Here is a 24,154-nt window from a genome sequence, read left to right as displayed (position 1 = left end):
AGGCACCGGCTATAAAACTGGTTTTAATCTTATGTTTGTACATTTTTATATTCGTAGAAAGCTGGATATAATACGATGCTAGACATAGTTTTTTTCGTATGGATGAGAACCGGTTCCTATCCAACGGATTCGAATGAATGCGAGAAAATATTTTCTTCAAACTGTAGCTTACATGTAGACAAACTTACATATATTTGGAATTATAGAGAAGCTTGGCTTCTATAAATGGCTGAACACGGCAAATTTGAAGATTTTTTTTTGAATATTTATAAAAATAGGAATCCCAAAACCAAAATATAAGTTAGTATTGTTTAAACCATACACAAGGTGCCATCAGAAAATATGATTAAATACTTTTTTGCATTGCTCTTAATTGCAAATTTATGTTTCTGCCAAAGAAAGTAAGTTTTTATAATAAACTAGATATTTTAAAACTTCACTTACAAAACATCACAGACAAAAAATCTATACATTTATGGGGTTGAGGGATTTTATGTTCTTTTAAAATATATATTTATAAAACTTTAACAATAACAATTTATTTTAGGCGCAATAGAGGACTTGTAAACTCATCTCCATTTGCTGGAGGTAAAGAAATTAATAAATTAATTAATATATTGACAGTGATGTCTTTAAAATCAGTTGATGTAGTCTTTACTATTTATAATATCTCATATAATGATATACAACCAATTTTTTTTTATTTTATCAGCTCTATCCGCATAATATCATATTTATAACTCAAGATTTGAAGTTCAACCTTAATTCCCAGTGAAAGCTTACACATTAATATCTGAAAATAGCCTTAGTAAGTCAGGTGTCCTACAATAAGCTATTTTAGTAAATGAAAGTAGAATATGATTAATAAAAATATTGTTATAAATCATTTACACTAGAACTTTGAGTGTCCGTAACCACTTAATGATAGAAAGCAACATTTTGATAATTTTTAAGCCATTAATAAATAATTTTTGATTTGTTATTGTCTGCTTAGAGACGACAACACCCTATACAACACCAGAGATACAACCTTGCCTAACTGTCAGTGGAGATGAATGCATATTTCCTTTTATCTACAAGGGTAAAAAATACAAGTAAGTATAGAGTCCAAAATATATTGCAACTATATTCTTATACAGGGTGCGCCACATAAATCCGGACTTTTTCTTATTTTTAAAAAAATGAACATAAAATCGTCAATTTCAAAGATTTTATTGAATTTTAAAAACTGGGAAGCAAACTAGCTATATGACTATTAGATTATTCAATAAAATCGCCGCCAGCCTCAATCACCGCCTCTACCCGCCCCCTGAACCGCCCCCAGACCCTGGTCACCATGTCCCTGTCCAAGCTGGCGAAGTTCTCCTTCATAGTGGCAATGAGGGAGGTCTTTGTGGTATGGGCGCGTCTATTGGTTCATGCTTTAATGGCGCTCCAGGCCCAAAAGTCAATTGGATGAAGATCGGGGCTGCTGGGAGGCCATATCTCCTTATGGACGTGAGTAACTGCAGGATCCAAATTCACCCATCTTTCAAGCTACCCTTCGACACGGCGGCTCTCATTTGGGCCACAATTAAGCTAGAACAACGTGCAATACCTTTTTGGAAATGGCATGAAGATTAAGCTAGGGTTATCATCGCAACACATAGTCTAAAACGAGTTTTAAGGTTACAAATGGGCCCATGTAGTCGAGAACCCAGAAATTTTCACGAATTTTCACGATTTTTGACGTTTTTGACCTCTCAAAATCTGCCACGTTTCACTTTGATGGAGTACTACGGCCAAGCCATTTCAGATAGAGAGCTCTAGTCTTTTTTAGTGTCTTACTTATGTATCTAACAGTATCCCCAGCAAGTTGTATAACTCTACCTCACCTACAGATGGGCTGAGGTCAGATTTAGTGGGCCCTAGTCAAGAATCCAGGGTAAACTATCAGCGCGTTTCGATTCTGCCATGTTGAACACAAGCGCTGCCAGCTTGGAGAACACGTCCTCCATCGTCTAAAAATTTTTATGGGCAAAAAGATAACTACCCAAGCTTTTTATAGTGTGGTCAAACGTCATGATTGGTCAAGTAGTTTTGGTGCTATGGCCGTTTGAAAAAAGTCCGGATTTATGTGGCGCACCCTGTACTCTTATGAACAACAAAATAGATTTTAAATACATATATGAATACCATGACCCGATTCAAATATTTTTTTAAAATTTGAACTAATAATATTTCTAGCCAGTGTACCATTGACGACAATAATGGAAAAGCATGGTGTGCTCATAAGGTAGATTCAAGGGATAAGGGAATTAAAACCTGCCCCAAAAATTAGATTTAGCTAAGTTTTCAATGGGATAGTGCAACTAGAAGTAATTGATTAGCGGGTGCTTCTATTGACTATGGCTCTAAACCAATATAGGTTAGAATATTTTTAAAGATTTTTATTTCTTTAAAATGTCATTTTAAAATACTTATAACTTTCTTGTTTTATAAAGCAAGAGATTTCAAATTAGGACTATTGGTTCTAATTGTGACAGCCTTTCAGTAGTAAACAACCAGTGTTTTTCCTGTGGGGTTTCTTTAAGTTTATAGAAAATTTGCCAATATGCCTACTTGATTAAGGTGAGATCTGATGGAATTACACTTGATCCGGGTAACTATGGGGACTGTGATTATGAAAGTAAGATTTATTTCGTGTAATATCATTTAAGGCTTCTATATTTGCTTAGGTTTCAACTAGTTATGAAAATCTCTTGTTTCAAATTTTGTTTCCGATGGAAAATACTGGTTCTAACCTTTAAAGAAATATATGTATCTTTTGGTTTGATTGAATTTTTTTATGAAATGTAAATCATGCTAGCAATTAAATGTGTATATAACAAAATCAAATATGTCTTTTGTCTTAGAGGAAAGAAACCCCCTAGAAAAGAGATGGGATGCTGTCTAAAATGGTGCAAAAAATGGGGACAAATTTCAAATTGATTTGACGGGGCTGTTTATTTACGTCACAAGTGAGGGGAAAGAAAAGGGAAGGAGGAAAGAAACCCCCTAGAAAAGAGATGGGGGTATGACGTCACAGGCCAAAACAATTTGAAATTTGTCCCCATTTTTTGCACCATTTTAGACAGCATCTCAAAAATATATTTTTAGGTTGTAAAATCTGCATGACAGATTCTGAGCCTGATACAGAAGGTGGAAAATTTTGTAAATTTCCTTTTATGTAAGTTCTTCATGTTCGACGTATATGTCTATAAATAAAGAAAGTTATAACTCTAAACTATATTTATGTAGGGTAGCAGATGGACGATCTTTTGATTCTTGTGCATATTGGAATGAAAAAGGTAATTACCATTTTTGAACAAAAACGTATAGACTAGACATATACATTGCTCAATAAAAAATGCTTTTTGACTTTGTTTTAATAATATGTACCCTTTATTAAATTAGACATATTTATTACAGGAAAATACTGGTGTGCAACGGAAACAGACAAAAATGGCATGCAAATAAAAGGTTAAAGTTGTCATTTTTAAAAGTTAGAGCAAAGAAATTTTTCTCAGTAAATATACAAGTTACATTTTAGGTAAATATGGATTCTGTAATTGTGAGAGCAAAGGCTGTGGAAAATGCTACAACTATTCACCATGATGAATTCTTGCTGAGTTTGTCTCAATATTAATTTTCTATATTAATAGCATTTATATCAATATTGCCTGTTCCGAATAAATTCTTATATTATTTAAATAGAAATTATATTTATTTGAATTTGTGATACTTTGTGTCTGTTATATACAATAGATTATAGCTTGATTGTTCCAACCTTCTTTATGACCTTGACAAAGCATTAAAAGATAATAAATTTATAAATTATCCCTTAATGAAAAAACTAATGTCAATACAAGCTAACTTTATGTTAGAGTTAAGATCCTAATCCTAAATATCTCTAAGCAACTTTGAATAGCGCTTACTAAAAAATGATTAAATAAAACTAGGGTTGACAGTTGATGGGATTAAGGAGAAATTAAATGACTAATAATAAATGTCTTTTAGTTCGAAATCTTTGTGGAGAAAGGAACCAACACAGCAATTTTTGCAATCTAAGTTGAGATAGTAGGAATAAGTATTAACCATCCTCCGCCTAACAATGAACAATTCTCCCCACCCTTTTCATTTATGAAGTCTTACCCTGTTCAAGATAAAGTCTCCACCATTTTATTTAGAGATTCCAAAAATGGCGCAGTAGGTGTATATACCTTACATACTTTGTGCTTGGAGCGATACATAGAAACATTCAAACTTACAACACGGCACTATACTTAGCCGCAGTAACTATGTGCGCCTTTTAACAGTGATTGAATACTTTTACCAAGAAGGAAAAGTAAATCTTACCGTACAACAATGGATTTATCATTAACTGGATCTTACGAAATGAATCAATGTTGTGCAAATCCGAGCGGAAATGAATTCAAAATGATGCATCCATTAATATAAGACAACAATTTTGAGACATTTTAATGAAGCATTCGGTTTGATCTAAAAAATTGTGATTTAAAAGGATTATGATTCAATTATTAATCATAATCTTCTATTCAAAAGCAGGAAGGAAGGGGACAATAATCTGTTTTTTACACTTATTGTTTATTTAATTTTTTTATCTTCACTGAATGCTATTATTCTTGATAAAGGCAAAGCTTTCTAAAATTAGGGCCCATCCGTCTAGGACAGTTAGCTTTCTTCGTTAATTTTATTAGGTTAAAATTGTCTGATCGATAGAAACTTTGCATGATGATTCCTATAACAATTAGGTACTATTTGGAAGCTAAGCATCTCTATGATCAAGTCTCAAAAATATAAGTACATATGTTCTTAACACTATTATGTATTAAACCAGTTTTGCAACAAATTTATTTATAACTTTGTTAAGACTTATGCACTTATATTCTACTTATTTATTCTGACACTCTACAAATGTTAATTACTTAGTCCTACCGTTTAAGAGTTTCGCTTTTACAGATGTTGTCATCCTTGTCGATTTTAATTTACGCATGTGTAGAGATTTGTATGAGATACTGGTATCATGTCCTAACTTTCTCTATCTCACAGAAAAAGTGTAATTCACAAGATTTTTAGATTTTCTTAACCACACTCAATTAATGGGGAGTTTCTACCAACTTTCACGTGTAAATCACTATACACAACATGCCATGTATAAATACGAAGCCAATGAACTGGATTATCATCAGTTCAAATCTAACCATTCAGGATGTTACACTATATTATATTTACAGTTTTGTTGGCCACAACTGGGTTAAGCCATAGACGGTATGTTGATATATTTTTTAGTAGCGCCGCTACCCTATAGTTAGAGCATGTAATATCAAAAGTGATTATATTTTCTAATTTTACAAACCAATTTTGAAAATTTATTATAATTGATAATTGTGATTTAATGGCTTTTAGGTTTGTACTATTTTCTATTAAGAATGTGCTTGTTTTTAAAGTCTGTATTTGATAATATCTCAGTCTGATATTTTTTTTTATATTTTTTTAGATATACATACCCATCACAAACCGGTTCTTCAAGACAATCTTCAAGCTATAAAAGGTATTTTTTTAAAATTAACTGAAAAGAATTTGAATTTAAATTTCTTTGTAATATTATTCCTACCAATGTTATATTATATTGTTCTAACAGTTTTTGTTCTTTTCTAAGCTAGACTTGGTTAAGTATGTTTAAATTGAGAGCTTTGTAGGGTTATTTTTACGCAATGCAGAAACCACAAAGGCTCTAGCTACTTATAAAAGCGGGAAGTTTGTAAATATTTTACTCAACACACTAAATCGTTACAATTTTCATGAGAAATACGCATTTTATAAGGCATAAAAAACGCTCTAATTTTCGTTCTATTTAACGTAATTTTGTATTTTTTTTTGCTGGTTATTTCATTTTACATATACTTTTATCATTTTATCAAAAAAAATTTATCTTTTTTCATCATTTTTTAAAGAAATTAATGCTTAAACTAAGGGTATCTTTAAACGCAAAATTGACGCACTTAGAATTAATAATGCGTATTGAGTACAAAGGGGGGATAATTTCAAGACATGCATGTTCCAAAGATATCTTTTTTTCCATAAAATTTTAATGTTTAGTCCACCGGAGATTACCCTGAAAATCATATATCAATTTAGGAAGATAATTTTTGTAGAATAGTTACTGAATTTACAACTTTATATACTCTAAAAGTATAGTTAAGATCAAAGGCGTGCAAAAAGTTGGTATAGGGGTTGTTTACACCACCCTTGTAAAATTAAGGGGGATGGATACACCTCCCTAGGTGTCCACCCATGTCCACCCTCTTGACAAGAGCCTACACCCTCAGATACACCCCTCTATAAATTCCAAGGGGGTATAAAGGAAATAAATTTACACCCCTTAAAATAAAGTGAGGTTGGGGGTGTTTAAGGAGGGTGTATTTAAGCAAGTCACTGATTCAGATAATTCTATGCTATCTATTTTTAGGTAAATTAATTACCAGACTTTACTAAAAAACTCTTGCAATATTCTGTACAACTGTACTGTACAACTTTTAATTAGTAAATTGAGACATGAGGAAACTCTCATACATATGTAGGGGGGGGGGGGAGTTAATGCAACCATCCCATAATCAATTAATCCAAATTTTGTTATGAAAATTGGCATGTTTAATCCTTAGTAGGTCTGTTTTTCAAAATTTAACAAAAAGTTAAGCTTAAGGGGGGGGGGGGGTTAAGGCAACCATCATGTAATCAATGCACAAATGGCACCTAGAATTCGAATTTCATTACAAAACTTGGCATGAGTAATCCTTGGTAGATCTTTTTTCCCAAAATGGAACAAATTTGGAAAAGTAATGGCTAAGGGCTGTTTGCTCAGCTGTTTAGCCATTTTTGGGCTATTTTCAGGGCAAATCCAGCAATAATTACGTAGGAATTATCCATTAGGGATAGGTTTTAAGGGGTGTTGAGCTAAAAAATATTACCAAAAATAGTGGCAGCTGGGTAATGGCTTATAAGGATATAAAAAATTTAATATTTCCATGGAATTAAACTTTTCTTAATTAACATTATAACTTTATGTCATGGACAAGGACATATTACTAAAAACAGTTTTTTAATTTCTAGATTTCGCTGTCATAACAGCTGAAAACTGCCAAAAATGGCTGAGAACAGCTGTCAACGGCCAAAAGTATATATTGTAGATTAATTCATCCCACCATGAAAAAATTTTGAAAATTTTTTTGCCCCCAGTAAAAATGTGGTTGATTTAAACAAAAAAATGACCCATGCTAAATATTTTTTTCTGTGATGCAATAATTGTGACCTCACGAGCACTTCAAAGTTTTTGAAATCAGCAAAAAGAATGTTTTTTTAGTTCTTTTGTGTGATCTCAATTTTAAAGATTTTTACAAAATTTCAATTCTAGTATGTCAATATAAACCTGAAATTTACCAAAAAAATGGAGCAATCTTGAATATAACATATGAAGGTGTAGCAAGAAATCTGCAAAGTCAAATTCCATTTTTGCAGTTTTTCTTACCTAACTTAAAAAAAAAATTTAATTTTGTTTTTCTTTTAGATGCAGAAACTACTGGACCAGGTAGTTTAAAAATTTTAGCTCAATATATATCAATTTTGCCCACCCTCCAGCACCAAACCCCCCTTTATTGATAAGAAGACCATTAATTTTATTTTATTAATTTTTAAAATACCACAAAAAAATTCATTTGGCAGCTTGCTAATGGCCGCAGCACAGCTGGGAGCGGCCAAGAGTAGAAAGAGTAGATAGGACTTATGACGTGTCTCTAGGTAGGTTTTTAACAGTCTGTGTAACAGCCCCAGCTGCCAAATGGATGGACCCCCACTATTTATAGTAGTATTTTTGAGCTCAGTACCAATAAAAACCTACCCCTAGACATGTCACAAGCCCTATATACTCTTCATACTCTTAGCCGCTCCCAGCCATTTTCAGCCAGTTCTAGCAGCTGGTACAAGAAATTTTAAAAATGGATATTTAAAGCAAAAATATGTTTCAAAAGTTGATTCCTATGCAATTAATGATAGTTTCGCCCTGAATATAGCCCAAAAACGGCTAAATGACTGAGCCGCCAGCTGTTAGCCGTCACTTTTGCAACTTTTTGTTCCATTTTGGGAAAATAGATGTACCAAGTTTTGTAACAAAATTCGAATTCTAAGTGCAATTTGTGCATTGATTACAAGATGGTTGCATTAAGCCCCCCCCCCCCCCCCCTCAAACTTGAGTTAATTCCTTTAATGATCTTGATAGATATATGTTTATAACTTTTAATATATTTTACAATAGTTTTTAAAGTTAATGTTGGGAGGGAGATATATCCCAATCCTCTTTTTATAAAAAAAAATTTTAAAATGTAATAAATTTCTTATGTAAAGTAGGTTTGGTAAAATCTTAATAAAATCACCCTTGATTTTAGTTAAAGGGGGCTGTTAAAAGTCATAAATGGGGTGTCAAAAAATTTAGTTTCTAATAAAATAATGGAATATAACCTGATATTATAAATTTGAAACATATTTTTGATGTACAAAGAGAATAAAGGAACATGTATTACACTTTTCTTCATAGAAGAAATTGAATCATTTTTTATTTGTTTTTTTTTCAACACAAGGTTATTTGTGTATCTCTTGGTACAAGATACCACCATATTATTAGTTAAATCAAATTTTTTATAAATCAAGTGAATAAGTCTGTTAGACCAAGGGTAGAAGCTCAGTAGATAGACAGACAGACGGGCAAGAAGAATTATCAAAATTTTACTAAAATAGACAATTAATTAGATAAAATCCAATAGAGAACCTGTGAATGCTCAGACAGACAGAGGGACAGACAGACAGATAGAGGGACAGACAGACAGACAGAGGGACAGGTAAATAGTAACAGAGAGTCTTTGAGGCATTAACAAATTACAATTAGGCTATGCTAGATGATTCATTGAAATCCAAAAGAGAGGCAGTTACACAGATAGACAGACAAGTGGTGGGACAGACAGACAAAAGGACAGACAGACAGAGGGACAGACAGACAAATGGGTATTGCCTAAAACAGTTTGGCTGCTATATGAATCATTAAAACCCACCGTAGAAAAGAAATTTACATTAGTTTCTTATTTCGATACTTAACCCCCCCCCCCCTCCCCCACTCAAAGGGGTTTATTATTTCTTAATATCAATAAGTGACTTTTCAGCTTAATAAAATTGAATGTACTTTTTATTTCATCAATTTATCTTAAATAGAAAGAAAGTTATAATCATTTTATTGTCTACAAGATATATGCTTTGAGTAAAAATCAACATAATTGTCAGTAAAAACGTCATATTTATGCATATTTACACAGTAAATAAATTTTAAAATTGTATTTTACTGTAATGAATAACTTAAGGGTGTTGTATGAAATATCAAAAACCTAAAAAAAACCTAATTTGGTTAAATTAGTCCAAGTAATGATTGATTTAGTACAGTACGTATGAATAAGTTGTCAATTTTCTACCAGAGTCCTTGTGAAACTATAAATATTTTCAAAAAAGGATGGGGGGGGGGGGGAATTTTTACATGAAATTATTGCATTTTAAAATTGAGGTCTGTTTTTTTGTGCTTGATGTTGTATAATAGTTAATTGTTATTTCTATTTAGTTACAACACGAACACATATTACACAACTGAAAGGGCAAGTTTCAAACCAATATACTCAACAGGAGGAGCAACAAACAAATATTACAAAACTGAGGGATCAAGTTACCAACCATACCCTACAGTAGGAGTCAGTGTGTCTAGTCCCTCCTCAGGATGTATAGCTGAAGCAGGACCTGGCAAGGGCAGACCTTGCAAGTTTCCTTTCAAGTAAGAATAAGAAATTTTAGTAGCGCAGCTACTTTATACTTAGGTTATGTCCTCGTGTCTGTTCGTATGACCCTTTAATTAATAAAAATAGGATAATTGTAATCAAGATACTGACCCAAACAACAACTTTACAAGAACACTTGCAGCAGAAATAAGTTTACTTAGTATTTATTTGCTATTGTATGAATATGAAACACTTTGCAGATTTGATAATATTAGAATGTAAAAGCGCCTTAATCGTGTGTGCCTCAAAAAAATGAAGTTTGAAAAATCTTCCAAAATATAATTTTTTTCGATAATTTAGGTGGGCAGGAGAAACCTATTATTCATGTGCAAAATGGACTTGGGAAGGCAAAAATTATGGTAAGTTAATTTTGAATTTTAAATTTTGCATATTTATTTTTTTCTATTAAAATAAATTAATTGTAATAAATAATAGTAAACCAATAAGGCCCTGCAAGGCCTTGTGTAAAAATTATCATTGTTTTAATTAATCATGGATCTAAAGGTATGAGACAATGACCAATAAAATAGTGTACGTCCCCAATGATGATACACAAAATTACCACTTGTGTTTATTACAATTAGTAGTTAAAACGATAAACACCCACCTTAATTAATCATCCAATAAAAATCAAAAAAAGGTTCACAATGTTTTTGAGAAAACGAATAAGAAGAAAACGATTTTTTTCATAAAAGTTTGGGGACCATTGTAATAAACATCCCAATGTCCCCTCCCTCCCTAATAATTGCTAATTTATTTAGGTAAATATTGGTGCTCCACAGAAGTAGATTCGTTTGGAAATCACGTGAACAAGGCTGGAAACGTGGGTTTCTGCGGGTTTTGTGAGAACTCAGCCTGTGGCTGCGGCTGTAACTCAAACCTACCTCCTACCAGAATAACCACCACTATTGTTACTAACAACCCTATCAATACTAATGCTAATGTTAACAATAACAACCCTGTCATTACTAATGTTAGTGGTCGTATTGAAGAAAGTACTACTGAAGCAATGCCAGCCGAAGCACCTATAGCTGATACTGATGACTTTGATATACGTACATTAGAATAGTAAATTATTAAACTATTTTTATAATATTATTTTTCTATTTTTAATAAATCATTAAATTATTTTTGAATTGAATTGATTGGATATAACATAAATATTTTTGGTATTTATTTTTTTTAAAGGAAGGTTTTTACTAGGATTGTTACAGTTGGTCTGTATGATTATCTGTAATAGAATGCTCTTGTTGTTAATTTTGGCATGTTTGAATTGTCCTACCCCGTCCTAAAATTCGTTATTATGTCAACCTAAGTATAAACTTAAAGTGTAATTTAACTGTCGATATCAAGTCAGCGTTAAAGCCATAGAGTCGACATAAACCTTTGCATAAGATACAATGTAGAAAGTAAAAATCCATTTAAGTATGTTTAATAGTTCGTGTAAAGGATTTTTTATATCAATTTTTTATGTGATATATTTGACCTATTATCATTAACTTTCAAGGGTGATTCTCAGAAAGATTTTACTCCAAAAATGTTGTAATTATATTAGTATTATATTTGATTTTGCATTTACTTCATTAGTCTGTCTGATATGTTATGCTTGACTTTTATGCATGTTGTCATCCTTGTTGGAAATGACTCATTAATCTGATTATTATCCTGTTTGTATTGTCACAAGCAAAGATTTTTTACTAGAGTGTCAATACATGCTACACAATACTAGTAATTTTACTGTATTTTTTTCTTTTCATAAGAATAATCTTTACTACTGTTAAATTTGTGTAGTCAATGGAAATAAGATATGCGTGGATATAATGGCAGGGGCATATTTGTCGCCAATTTAAGTTGCTACAATGGTCCTTATTCATTGGTCTGTTTGTTCTTTCGGTAGAAGGAGAGGGGATGAGGAAAAGGGGGTGTCGTTATTTTAGCCAGCTGCGAGTATTACCTTATCAAAGTCCATGGAAATCTGAAAATCTGATGCAACATCCGATTAATAACATATCGATTGTGAAGTCAATATGTCACTAGAAAATCATTTTGTCAGACGACATTATGTCAGCCATAAACACATCTACTTTAGCCGACATAAAATTTATAATGTTATCGTTAAATGGTGGCTACGGCTCTAGAAGTCTCTATGGGAGATTTCTCTTGAGAGGGTGGTGGTATCCTTCTCCAAAATATTTATAAACCATTCCAGGACCTATGAGAAGCTACACACACAAACTCAGAGATACTGTTACTTTATTATGAGGATTTTACCATGACAATAACTGGCGTCTTTACCCGTACCTTCTAGGGGAATGATGGAAAATTCAAACATTTTAGTGGTTATAAAGATCTTACAGACAAAACATGTTTACTATTTATATATTAGGGATACTATATCAATAATTTGTCATTTATTACAACCTTTATAAAATTCCATATTGTCGATTGAAACCAATTTAAACTATCAAATAAGATAACATGGTTGTAATTTTGATACCAGTGTAATTTACAGTTCAATACCCCATCCTTGACAGGAAAAGAAGACGTACCTTATTACTTTTTAAATAAAAAACATCTGGTTACATTAAGATCTAATCTTCGTACTTGATTTATAAGCTTTAGGGGATAGGGCATTAGCAGTAAAATTAATCTAAAACTCTCCCTACTCCAAATAATTTAAAATACCATAGACAAAAGTTTATTTATAACAACTAGTGGTTACTAAGATTACTTTATCGTCCATTGCTATATCCCTAAATCCATGGGTTAAAAATAAAAAAAAGTAATGTACATAACTATTATCTATAAGAAGAGTGTCAAATGCAAATGCACTTAATGCTTAAGACAGTAAAAATATTATACATGTTTTATATGAGGTAACAATTACAAAAATAACTTTTTTTTTAAATGAAGGTTTCTATATTAAAGTAACAGGATGTCTTGCTGTACGTCTGTTTGTCTGTAGCTTGAGATCTCGCTAAACGCTAGACTGATATTGTTCTCCTTTGCGTTGAAGTTTCCTGGATAAAATAAACAACTACAAAATTGTTTATTTTCTTAAAAAATAAAATGGAAAGCAGAGGGTTGTAGGGAGGGAGGGGAGAATGGTTTGTTTATTAAACTAGTCCCCAAAGTTTTATCATAACGTTTTCTTATTCGTTAGTTTAACAACTTTGGGGATGACTCTTGATTGGTTGGTTCATTAAGTTCAGTGTCGTGACTTTTCAACCACTAATTGTAATCTACAGAAGGGGTAATTTAGTGTTCAATCATTGAGGATGCACATCAATTTGTCGGCTATTGTCTTATCTCTTTAGAATCCTGAGAGGGTTGGCTTGTAAAATATTAAGAGAAAGAACGCGGGTAATAAATAAGTTCATCAACCTACATCCGTCCCTAATTTAGTATTTGGTTTTCATGGTGCGAGTTTTAAATAAAAAAAAATCAAATTTACTCCCATTTATAAATTTGTTTTCTCTTTTAAAACAATTTTTTTTTGTCTTAATGTTCTTTTTTAATAAAAGACACTTTAAAACTACTAGTACTACCAGTTTTAAGTAAAACTACTGATTAAAAGTAATTAGGTATCCCTATCTATAATACAAAGTAGCTTGATGTCCGTCTGTTCGTCCCCTAAGATCTCGGTAACCACTGAACCGATTGGATTCTACTCTTCAGGGAATATATCTACTGGTACTGTGGTGGTTTTAGGCTATTTTCTTCGGGCGTGGGACACCCACAAACTCCCCAAAAATAAAAATGCCTCCCATTATTTTAGGCAGTTAACTTAAAATTAGTGGTTGCAGTACCAGAGGTACTTATTTTTTTTTAAATTACTCTTTGGGCAATGCCTCTAGAGGCTAGGGACGAAGCCGCTAGTCCATATATAAAGGGTAACAGGATGTTCATGTGTCTGTGAGTTTGTACCGAATGATCTTCCTAACTGCTGAATAAAAATAGTTTTTCTTTATAGGGAAGCTTCTTATAGGTCCAAGGAAGGTGGGGGATGAAAATGAGAGTTAACAAGTGCCCGTAAGGGCCTCAAGGGGCGTAGTCGCAAGAAAACCTTTTTGTATTTCACTTTTAAAAAGAAAGGGGTCAACAATCTCTACTTTAAATAGTAATTATAGACAGGGATGTGAAGGGATAAGACAATAAGCCTAACTAACAAACATCCAATTAAATATTCAAATTTGTTCATACCATAGAATAAAATAGCGTTTTATAAAGCTTTGGGTCCTATGATAATTTACTGTCAATTTCCCCTTCCTCCCTGAATTATAGGCTAGGCGGATTAGAAACTTTGTAAAATCTTAATTTGCATGTGTGGAACACCAATATTATCACCCCCGCCCTTCCTTACAAATATTACTAGACCAGCATAAACTGGCTATTCCCTTTTACTTAAATTTGATTACCAAACATCCCCTCTCTATCATTCTAATGTTTCATTTTTCGCATAAGAAGCGTATTGCAGATAAAAAAATATACGCAGGTGAAAGCATACCGTAAAAAATTGCTAAAGAACTGATTTTAATAAAGTAACTGCGCATAAAATATAGGTGTGTGGACTCGTGGAGTATTTAGGTTTTAATGGCCCACTACTCGAGATAAATGAGATTCTACAAATTTTTAAAAAACCTGTGATTCACCGGTTAAAAAATTGGTGCTAAAAATTTCTACAACAACGCCCTAAGCAAATAAAATGTAATTGTAGCCAGGGATCTTTGGGTATAAGACAATGGAGGATAAACAAATGCGCACTCCCAATTATGATTCACAAAAGTACCCCCTCTACAATAGATTACAATTATTGGTTAAAATTTTTGGATATGTTAGTTTGTGCGAACCAAACACAAAAGTTACCAAAATTTTTAAGTTAAAGAATGGCAGAAAGTGTTTAAACATTTTTGGAAACTAGTATAATTTACAGTCAAATATTCCCTACTTCCCTGAACAAGTATTTTCAATAGCGAAGCTATTCTACTGATAATCCATGTCGGTTTGTCAGTCAGTATTTTTCAAATAACCTAAACATAAAACATGAACCAAAACGTTTAGCAGTTTGATTTGTTTGTGTTTAAAGCTAAAGAGATATTTTGAAATTTTGAATACACAAATTTAAGTTTTCAGGGTAGCCTAACATTAGTTTTTAAATTCTTCACTGCACATGTAACCCCTTTACGCCCCTCCCCTCCCCCCATCTATTTCCCTATCCTAGGGTCATACCTACTACAAACATAGGGTGGAGTAACATTTTTTATGAATTTTCTTATCATTTCTGTATAGTAATTTACTGTTTTAAAATAATCTCTTATCTTGAAAATTTTTATTGCTGCGCTTCTGGTAACAAAAGAAAATTGTAATTTACAGGATACAAAGATGCCTTATAAATACATCTAAACTACTGCATATACATCAGTTGAAACGTAATATTCAAGATGCATCAACTAGTAGCAGTGTCAGTAATCTTTATGGCTAGTCGTGCTTTAGGCAAAGGGTAAGTTTTTCATTATATTTGTAATCCTATTATATAAAGATTTTTTTTTGTCTGAAGCTTAAGATCTCAATAAATACTGATCTGATTAGGTTCTCTTTTTAGGTAAGCTTTACATAGGTCCCTTGATGGTTTTTTGGCTATTTCATTTTCAAATTTAGGTCATAAAATGGTTTTAAGCTATATTTATAGCAGGCCCTTAATGCTAGGGGCGCATCCGCTTGTTTATTATATAATGAAAACGCCATAGCCTTTAAATAGCGCATCTACTCTTTACCACAGACTTGTCTCTCCGTCTGTCCTATTTAAACTAAAAAATCAGGGCGATTTGTTTTATCTTGTTAGGTTAGGTTGTAAAGTTAATGGGTAGATTCACAGGGTTAGGTCCCCCGCAGCGATTAGATATCTTTTTTCAAAGGTAAGGAGGGAGGAGGAAATTTGTTTAAAGTTTCTCCTTTTTTTTTGTGCTTTTAAACCTTTGAGTTTCCTTACATGAAGTTGTGGCTTTTAAATGCACTGACATATACATATCATAGAAAATCGTCGCTTACAATATTAATTTCTTTTCCAGAATGGCCTCGAAACCGATAAATATCCGCTGGATTAAAAACCGGTTCTAAGCCCATCTGTAAAATCATGTATCGTATTGAAGTTTTCTACGGGCCTAACAAAGCTTGTTTCAATCTTATAAATGCAAATTTTATATCCGCGGAAAGCTGTTCATAATACGATACGATAAATAATTATTAATTTTGATAGGTTTGGTGATAAGTTAGTTCCATTTGCAGCTGATACAAATCCAACATGTCAAACAATATCTGGCAGAGAATGTGTTTTTCCTTTTCAATACAATGGCAACGAATACTAGTAAGTCTTTGTCTTAGTAGCGAAGCAACTCTATAACTTAAATATCTGAAAGTGTATAGAAATAACACATGATAAAATAAAGTTTTCTAGTATGGCTTCGAAACTGATTAATATCCGCTAGACTAGACAAATCATGTATAGCATCGTATTACGGACAATTTTCGACGAATAATAAAATGAAAATAATAAAATAAATACCTTATTAGTTAGCCCGTCCCTTTGGCCCCTAGGGGATAACAAAACTGGTTTTAATCTTATAATTTTCATTTTAATATCATTGGAAAGCTGACTAAAATAATATATAATACTAAAATACGATGCGATAGATAACTAATCAATTATTTAATACCTATATTTGCGACAACTTTTACTTCACAGAATTCACATTTCATGTTCGGAAAGTATATACTTTCCGGAAGCCAATCTTTATGAGGAAGGTATTTTTAGAAAGGGGAAAATGTGTAGAAAACACCCATGTAAATTAGAAAATCCGCAGAAATCATTTTTAAAAGTTATTGGCAAACATTTGCAATGTTAATTTGCAAAATCAATTTTATGCTCTAAATGACATATTCTGAAATAAATCTTTTATGAAAGTTTATTATCTATGAGTTTAGGACATGCTTAAGACATAAAAAATATTTTCATTGTTACTTTTTTCACCCTACATGTGAAAAAAGGCATTTCTCACATTTTATTTTAGAAAATTGCATATAAACAAAATAATTATTTTTTCTACAGTCAACAAAATAATTGGCATAAAATCTTTCCTTTTAAATGTGAAAGTCAGATAAAGAATCCTTTTTAGAGCAAATATAGTGCAAAAAGTAACCAAGACGTTTTAGCAAAGTATGAATATCTAATGAAATAGATACTTTTAAATTTTGATATACATATCAGATAAAAATATATAAAAAAAGAGATCAAAAACTATCAAACAAGGTATATACTTTTTCCACTCTGTCACTGAATAAAGAGCACTTTTAGGTTTGATTTTAACCATTGCAGCACTTAAACACTCATTTTTCAAGGTAAATAAACAAAATGAATGCAATTATACAATTTAGTCAGTTTAATAATACAGTAAACCTTTTTGTAGCAATTTTTTTTTGTTGAAAATATTCTTTATTTCTATAATAAACTGTATTAAAATCTAATGATTTGAAAATTTGTAATTAAGAACTTCATTTTTGCACTGTTTAGACATATAAATTACAAAGAAAAAGATTAAATCCTTGTTTGAATAATACTTTATATATTTACATAATAAAAACATTAAAATTGTTAAAGATTAAAAAAAAAGATAAAAATAAGTATTTTTGAAATCATTTTGTGTCGTCTTCATAAACTATTTCCCCTTTTATATTTTAGTCTGGTAGAATTCATAATTATAAATAACCTTTCTTGAGCTTATTTATGTTTTATTTAAATTAATTATAAGAATGTAAAACATTTTTTGATTGATTTAATATTAACAATTCACCTAACATTTTGTTATTTTACTATTTTTTGAAACTCTTTTATTCTTATTAATAATTCTATTTAACACAAAAAGCTCATAGGGAGTTGATAACCTTTATTTCTTGCTTTGTATTCTAATTAGGTATTTTATTTGACTAAATTTTTAAAACTATACAGCATGCATGTTGTGTCAATAATGAAGACATTACGGGTTTTTATGTACAAAAAGTTGTTTTAAAGCAAGAAAAAAAATATAATCTTTCTAGTAACTAATATACAATTTCGTAGTTTTAAATATGTCTGTATTTTGGTTTCAAAAAAAGTACTTTACCAACAAACATGCATGCCTGAAAATTAGTATCAATATTAGTATTAAACAGGAAAAATAAACTAAGTCGTCATTATAATTATTGTTTGTTATTTTTGGTGTAAGGTTTTTTTTAATGAAACTTTTTTGGATCTCGTGAATTTGATTTCTGCAGATTTTCTGGTTGCCAGAAATGAAATCTACGCATCTTTTTTAGCTAGATGGCACTTGTCTGGTTAAGATTGGATAAAAAAATCTTTGGTTGGTTAAATTCAATAAGTGTGAGAAACTTCCAATTTTTAACATTTACAATATGCCCTACTTTATCTTTAAAATTTAGTGAGTGTACCCATGATGATTCTAAGAATGGTGCCGCTTGGTGTCCCACCAAAGTGGATAAATATGGAAAAGCTATTTCCACATCACATGAGGCCTGTGACCCTTCAGGTAAATGGATTTAGTGTTATTCGGATATTGCACCAGATTATCATGTACCCTATTAAGTGAAACTTGAAGCTGGCTAAAATAACAATCAATTATTTGATACCGCTGATAACTGAACCGTTTAAGTTCTCCATTTTATAAATCAATCATATAGAGCCTAATGGCAATTTGTGCTTTTCTATTTTAAGTTTTAAAAAAATGTCTATTTATTTCCCTTGAGTAGAGAGCCCCTGAATACTACAGGCGCAACCATGAGTACAAAGGTAATAGAAATTTGATTTTTAGTTTGTAATGTTAAAGAAGCCTGCCTAACAGAATCTGGACCCGACAAGGGAAATTCTTGTAAATTTCCGTTCACGTAAGTTCATTTTTTTTATGTCATTATGGTTTACATATCGTTAATTCTATTGTTAAGTAATGAGGTTTTTTAAGTTGTTCATATAAGTAAACTTCAAATTGGTCCCGATATGGTTTTAGGCTGGTTTATTTTTTATAAAGAAGTCTGGGTATGGTTTTATGCCACTTGAATATAAATCCCCTAGATCCTAAGGTCACAACCGCTAATCCTATTATTTAAAGTATCAACTGAAGTGATTAAGTTCGCTATAGGAAGCTTCAGATAGATCCCAGGGTAGTTTTTGGCTATTTAATAGTTATGGCATGGTTTTAGGCTATTTTACTGTTCCCCGTCCAATAGATTCTAGGTGCACATTCACTAGTTGTTTAAATTTCTAGTATGCCAGGTGTGTAAAGTTAAAACCTTATTTTTATTTAGATTTAATGGCAAAACCTATCATTCTTGTGCAAGATGGGAATGGGATGACAATGATTATGGTAAGTTTTAAAATAGCATTTTTAAAAGCGAAGCTTTTCTTTAATTAGGGTCGGTACGTCCGTCCGTCCGCAACGGATAGCTTTTTTCTTTAATTTAGTTATGTTAGAATTGCCCTATCGATTTCAAAGTTTGCATGGTGATTCCTTTAGTAGTTAAATACGATTTAGAAAGCGTAGCAACTCTATACTTGTTACCATAATGTCCGAACGGCCATTTAAAACATGTACATAGATTTTTACTTTTTTTTACAATAATCTTTTATTGCTATAATCTTACTATTCATCTGATTATTGGAATACTGAACATAATTGTTCTTGTATTATAGGTAAATATTGGTGCTCAACCCGCGTGGACAAGAATAATGTGCACGTCAACAACCGCGGATTTTATGGTTTTTGCGGATTTTGTGACAACCCTGCTTGCGGTTGCGGGGCAGGGGCCTGCAATACAATTACCCTAGATGATACTGTAAATGTAGATGATTTTGATATTAGGAACATTGGTAATTTTGATGTTTAAAGTATCAAATACATTTTTACCGACAGAAAACGTACGCTAAACATTAAAATTTACATGAGCTTTATTATACATTATAAAGGAAATTTTTGGGTTGATATTTTTGGTTGAATGTTGTAAGCTTTTTTTGATAATTTTGTAGCTTTCTTGTAATGTTTTTTTACTTAATAAAACTAATAAAAACATTTAATATAAACGAGGTATTCATAAAAAACTATAATAATTAGCCATGCAGTTAACTAATTTTGGTCAATTCTAATTAATTTGTTTGTAACATTTTTATAATTTTATATTTTTTTGTGTGTGATATTATCAGAATAAATAAAATATAAACTTTCTTAGTTTCATTATAAAATTTAAAAACACTTGAATCAATATTTCTAGAAGTAAAATATTTTCTAGTAAGGCTTAATCAATGCAATAAATTTTCAATCAATGTGCAATCAATGCAATAAATTTTGAATTTTACTATTTGTGGATAGCTGTCTACAATACAATACAATGAATAACTTTAAGTAAACTCGACTATCTATACACTTTTATTACCTGGAGGGATAGAAGTTTAGCCAGCGCATCACTTGTTTTAGATTTAGCAATATGTTCCAACCATCTTCCCAAGGAAATAAACACCAACAACATGGGTGGCGTGTCGAAAAATGTCATAGGGCTCATGTCATCCTGAAAATAAATGTACAAGTATAGATATATAATCCAGACAACTACATGGCCCAAGTTGTAGAGACTCTTTTTGTATGCTAGTAGTTGCATTTGTAGGGACTCGGTTGTGTTTATAGTTCCGACCCTATACTATTAGCTAATTTCAAAGACCCAATACAAAATCGGGAAAGGGTCCCCGACCTGTGGACAGAGTTACATATAGCGCATGCTCCTCTAATATTTAAGTTTAATATCCTAATATTTTTTATCCTTAAAAGTAGAACAATGTCTGTCTGTCTGTCTGTATGAAAACTAAGATCTAGGTAACCACAATACCGATGAAATACACTGTAAATTTTTAGACTGGGTTTTAGATTTTTGGAGTAATATTTACCTGTTTGATCATAGCTGCCGCAAGAACTGCGCATGAGTATATATAAGAAATGCTGGTGGCTAGAACAATCAGAACATCCATGTTTGTATTCCCATGCTTTACTGCGGCCCAAGCCTAAAAGATATACAAATTTACAAACCTTTAATTAATATATAATACACATATATATATATATTATATATATATAGTCCACATAGAATGAAAAACAAAAGTTTATTTGTAAAACATTATGTTTTATGCATTAATTAAGGAATCTTCAGTTACACTTAACTTTTGATACTGACAATAATATTAGCGCTAATAGATTTTTTCAATTAAATTTAGAGGATTTAAAAAATTATACAGTGTGTTTTTTATAAGAACTTTTTTGAAAGCAATTTTACCCCACTTATTTTATCAGAATTTAATGATTAATGGCTTATTTTCTTTGTTTTTTAGGGCAATTAATAGAACAACAAAAAAGATATTTCAGTTTTTATTTAAGAAGTACAGTAAAATCTAAATTTCAAAACTTAGGTGTCAACATATAAAAATGGTTTTAGCGCATTTTTCTTTAAAACATGGATTTTCTGTAGTCGACTTTGGGGGGCCAGTACTCCCTCCCTGGTTGAGATATGACCTTCAAACTTTGATATGTTCTAGTACATGTCTCTAATAGTATCTGTATACATTTTTAGCTCTATATCTCAACTTTGAAGTGTTTAGCAGCCATTCTTGCAAAAGGTTGATTATTTGAGCATGAGAAAAATGCGCTAAAACCATTTTTAGATGTTGACACCTAAGTTTTGAATTTTAGATTTTACTGTACTTTTTAAATAAAAACTGAAATATTTTTTTGTTGTTCTATTAATTGCCTTAAAAAACGAAGAAAATAAGCCAATAATCATTAAATTCTGAGGTGCTTGCTTACATGTGAAGACCGGAGCACCGAAAACCCCCCCCCCCCCCGCTTAATTTCGAAAAAAATCAAAAATAAGGGGGGGGTAGTTTTTAACCCCCCCCCTTAATTTTGAACAAAAAGCGAAAATAAGGGGGTGGGGTAGTTTTTAACCCCCCCCTTAATTTTGAATAAAATCAAAAATAAGGGGGGGGTAGTTTTTTTACCACGGAAAGCGCCACAAATTCCAGTAAGGACAATTGAACCAATGTATAGACAACAGCTGAGGTAAGAGGCATGAGAGGGGAGGGGGTAGGCAAAAATGGGGTGGGATAGTGATACAGCTTATAAATATTGTGTGATTTAAGATTTAAAATCAGTCATTCTTAGACATAACAAAAGGGATGTGTCCTGCAATGATGGCGCGAAATTCCATTCTTTTTTAAAAACATGTATAGAGCTGTAGGGAAAGAGTGAGAGGAAGGGGGGGGGGGTGGTAGTACATAGATTACTATAAATATTCGTTAATTAGAAATTTACATTCAGTCAGGCATCAAGACCCAGGGATCACAAGGTCGTGTTTTTTACACGACTTTTGCCAAAAAGTCGTGTATTTTTAAAATTTTCTTGCCTTACCCCCTTCCCTTTTTATTTCCCCTTTTCCCCCTTTTTCTTCCCCCCCTTCCCTTTTTTAAAAAAAAGTCGTGTAAAAAAAAAATTTCATGTGAGATCCCTGTCAAGACCTGAGGAGGTATGTCTACAGCAATGATGGCGCGAAATTCCATTTTCTTTTTAAAAACATTCATAGAGCTGTAGGGAAAGTGTAAGAGGAAGGGGGGGGGGGGGTAGTACATAGATTACTATAAATATTCGTTAATTAGAAATTTATATTCAGTCAGGCATCAAGAGTCAAGACCTTAGGAAGAATGTTTACAGCAATAATGGCGCGAAATTCCATTTTCTTTTAAAAACATTCATAGAGCTGTAGGGAAAGTGTGAGAGGAAGGGGGGGTAGTACATAGATTACTATAAATATTCGTTAATTGAAATTAACACTCAGTCAGCAGGCATCAAGACCTTAAGAGGGATGTTCTAATTTATTGTTGCGCCAAATATCATACAACATTAAACATCAAGAGAAGGGGAGGGAAACTGAGACAGAGGGTGGGGAGGGGGTAGGGTATAAATATTTGAAAATTATTTAAGATAGTCGATAGAACAGTACGCTTTTTCACTTGATGAAAATAGGTTGACCTAGCAAATGGCCCCAAAATACATAAATAAAATTTAGGAAGGTCACACAATTATAACGAGAGTACTAAAGAATCTTTAAATTTTATGAGGGTTGGATATCAGTTATTTAGCCCATAAACATTTAAACTTTTATAGAGCTTCACTACTAAGTACAACCAAATCAAACCAACATTTTCTGATATCTTCAGCTATAAACAAAAATAGTTTAAAATATTCCAAGATTTAAATCTAAGATCAAAATAGTCTAAAGCCACTCAGGGTCATATATGTAAGATTTGACAAAAATTTAAAATTTTTAATAGTTATTTCTTTCATCGTATTATAAACAGCTTTCCGCGGATATAGAATGTACAATTAGAAGATGCAATCAGTTTTTTTAGCCCTGAGGTGCCAAAAATATAAATATAGCAGAATATTAATTTCATAAAAAGTATAAACAAAATTGTATATATACTTATTGAAAAATGAAGTAAATACAGAATTCTGTTTAAAAGGGCATAATTGGACTTTGTAGAGAATTGATTTTAGAGAAACCATGTAAGTAACTTTTTCTTTGCAAAAAAAAATTCATTACTTCTATTAAAATTTAAAATTTCAATAATGGTATCCTGTACTCTAAAGCACTCACAAACACCTATGGCGAGAGTTTTTAAATTCAAATTATGCTATGCCCTCCCTGAGTTCCTATTTTATGATTTTTAATCGCTAGTTAAAATAAAACTGAACATACACTTGATTCAAATTCGCGCCAAAATTTTGATCCTATCTCTAACCTCATAACCTTTAAAATTCAACAATTTTTATTGGTTAATCCTACATTCTAAAAGACAAACACCCAATACGGTACTTATAGCCATGGCGCGAATTTTAAAATTCAAATTGCGCCATCTCCTCCCCTTTTGAGTCTTTGTAACCTCTAGGGAAGCAAACAATTAAAAACAGTAGTAGAACGATAAAAATTTACGTAATCTTTAAAAAAAAAATTGTCAATTCTCTATGTTTCAAGCTTTTTTTAATACGTTAAAGGTTTTAGATTGTTTAAGGCTTTTTTTCGTTCCTTTCATTACAGAGCCCCTTGATTCTTGTGGTGCAAATGCTAGTCTATTCTATTATATAAAGTACTAGCGGCTACGCCCCTAG

The 24,154-nt window shown here is 31.7% G+C and overlaps 4 protein-coding genes across 6 annotated transcripts in view; 3 read left to right on the top strand and 1 right to left on the bottom strand.

The window, feature by feature from the left end:
* LOC145334141 (copper-transporting ATPase 1-like) overlaps positions 1-24,154 on the bottom strand; it is a 96,499-nt gene that overhangs the window by 42,578 nt on the left and 29,767 nt on the right. For all 3 annotated transcript variants that reach the window (XM_080179444.1, XM_080179443.1, XM_080179445.1), the window contains 2 exons: positions 20,884-20,997; positions 20,379-20,510 (listed from right to left, as the gene is read on the bottom strand). In XM_080179444.1, coding sequence (XP_080035570.1) covers positions 20,379-20,510; positions 20,884-20,997 — 246 coding nt within the window. The remainder of the gene's footprint in view (positions 1-20,378; positions 20,511-20,883; positions 20,998-24,154) is intronic.
* Positions 299-3,874, top strand: LOC145334143 (72 kDa type IV collagenase-like). Its single transcript, XM_080179447.1, has 9 exons — positions 299-401; positions 548-588; positions 995-1,094; positions 2,227-2,275; positions 2,611-2,668; positions 3,139-3,208; positions 3,280-3,329; positions 3,451-3,501; positions 3,572-3,874. The coding sequence occupies exons 1-9, from the start codon at positions 343-345 to the stop codon at positions 3,634-3,636; spliced, it is 543 nt and encodes a 180-aa protein (XP_080035573.1). The 5' UTR covers positions 299-342; the 3' UTR covers positions 3,637-3,874.
* LOC145333440 (uncharacterized) lies at positions 4,210-11,035 on the top strand. The gene is made up of 5 exons (XM_080178586.1): positions 4,210-5,310; positions 5,540-5,593; positions 9,695-9,901; positions 10,206-10,264; positions 10,667-11,035. The coding sequence occupies exons 1-5, from the start codon at positions 5,252-5,254 to the stop codon at positions 10,972-10,974; spliced, it is 687 nt and encodes a 228-aa protein (XP_080034712.1). The 5' UTR covers positions 4,210-5,251; the 3' UTR covers positions 10,975-11,035.
* On the top strand, positions 15,304-20,366 carry LOC145334142 (72 kDa type IV collagenase-like). The gene is made up of 6 exons (XM_080179446.1): positions 15,304-15,405; positions 16,162-16,269; positions 18,378-18,484; positions 18,767-18,839; positions 19,257-19,315; positions 19,642-20,366. Exons 1-6 carry the CDS (start codon positions 15,347-15,349, stop codon positions 19,833-19,835), a joined length of 600 nt encoding a protein of 199 aa, XP_080035572.1. The 5' UTR covers positions 15,304-15,346; the 3' UTR covers positions 19,836-20,366.

This window comes from Acartia tonsa, chromosome 12, assembly GCF_053477335.1.
Source record: "Acartia tonsa isolate MP-2025a chromosome 12, ASM5347733v1, whole genome shotgun sequence".
Classification (NCBI taxonomy): domain Eukaryota; kingdom Metazoa; phylum Arthropoda; class Copepoda; order Calanoida; family Acartiidae; genus Acartia; species Acartia tonsa.
Note: the sequence above shows the minus strand (reverse complement) of the source record. Positions and strands in the feature narration are given on the sequence as shown.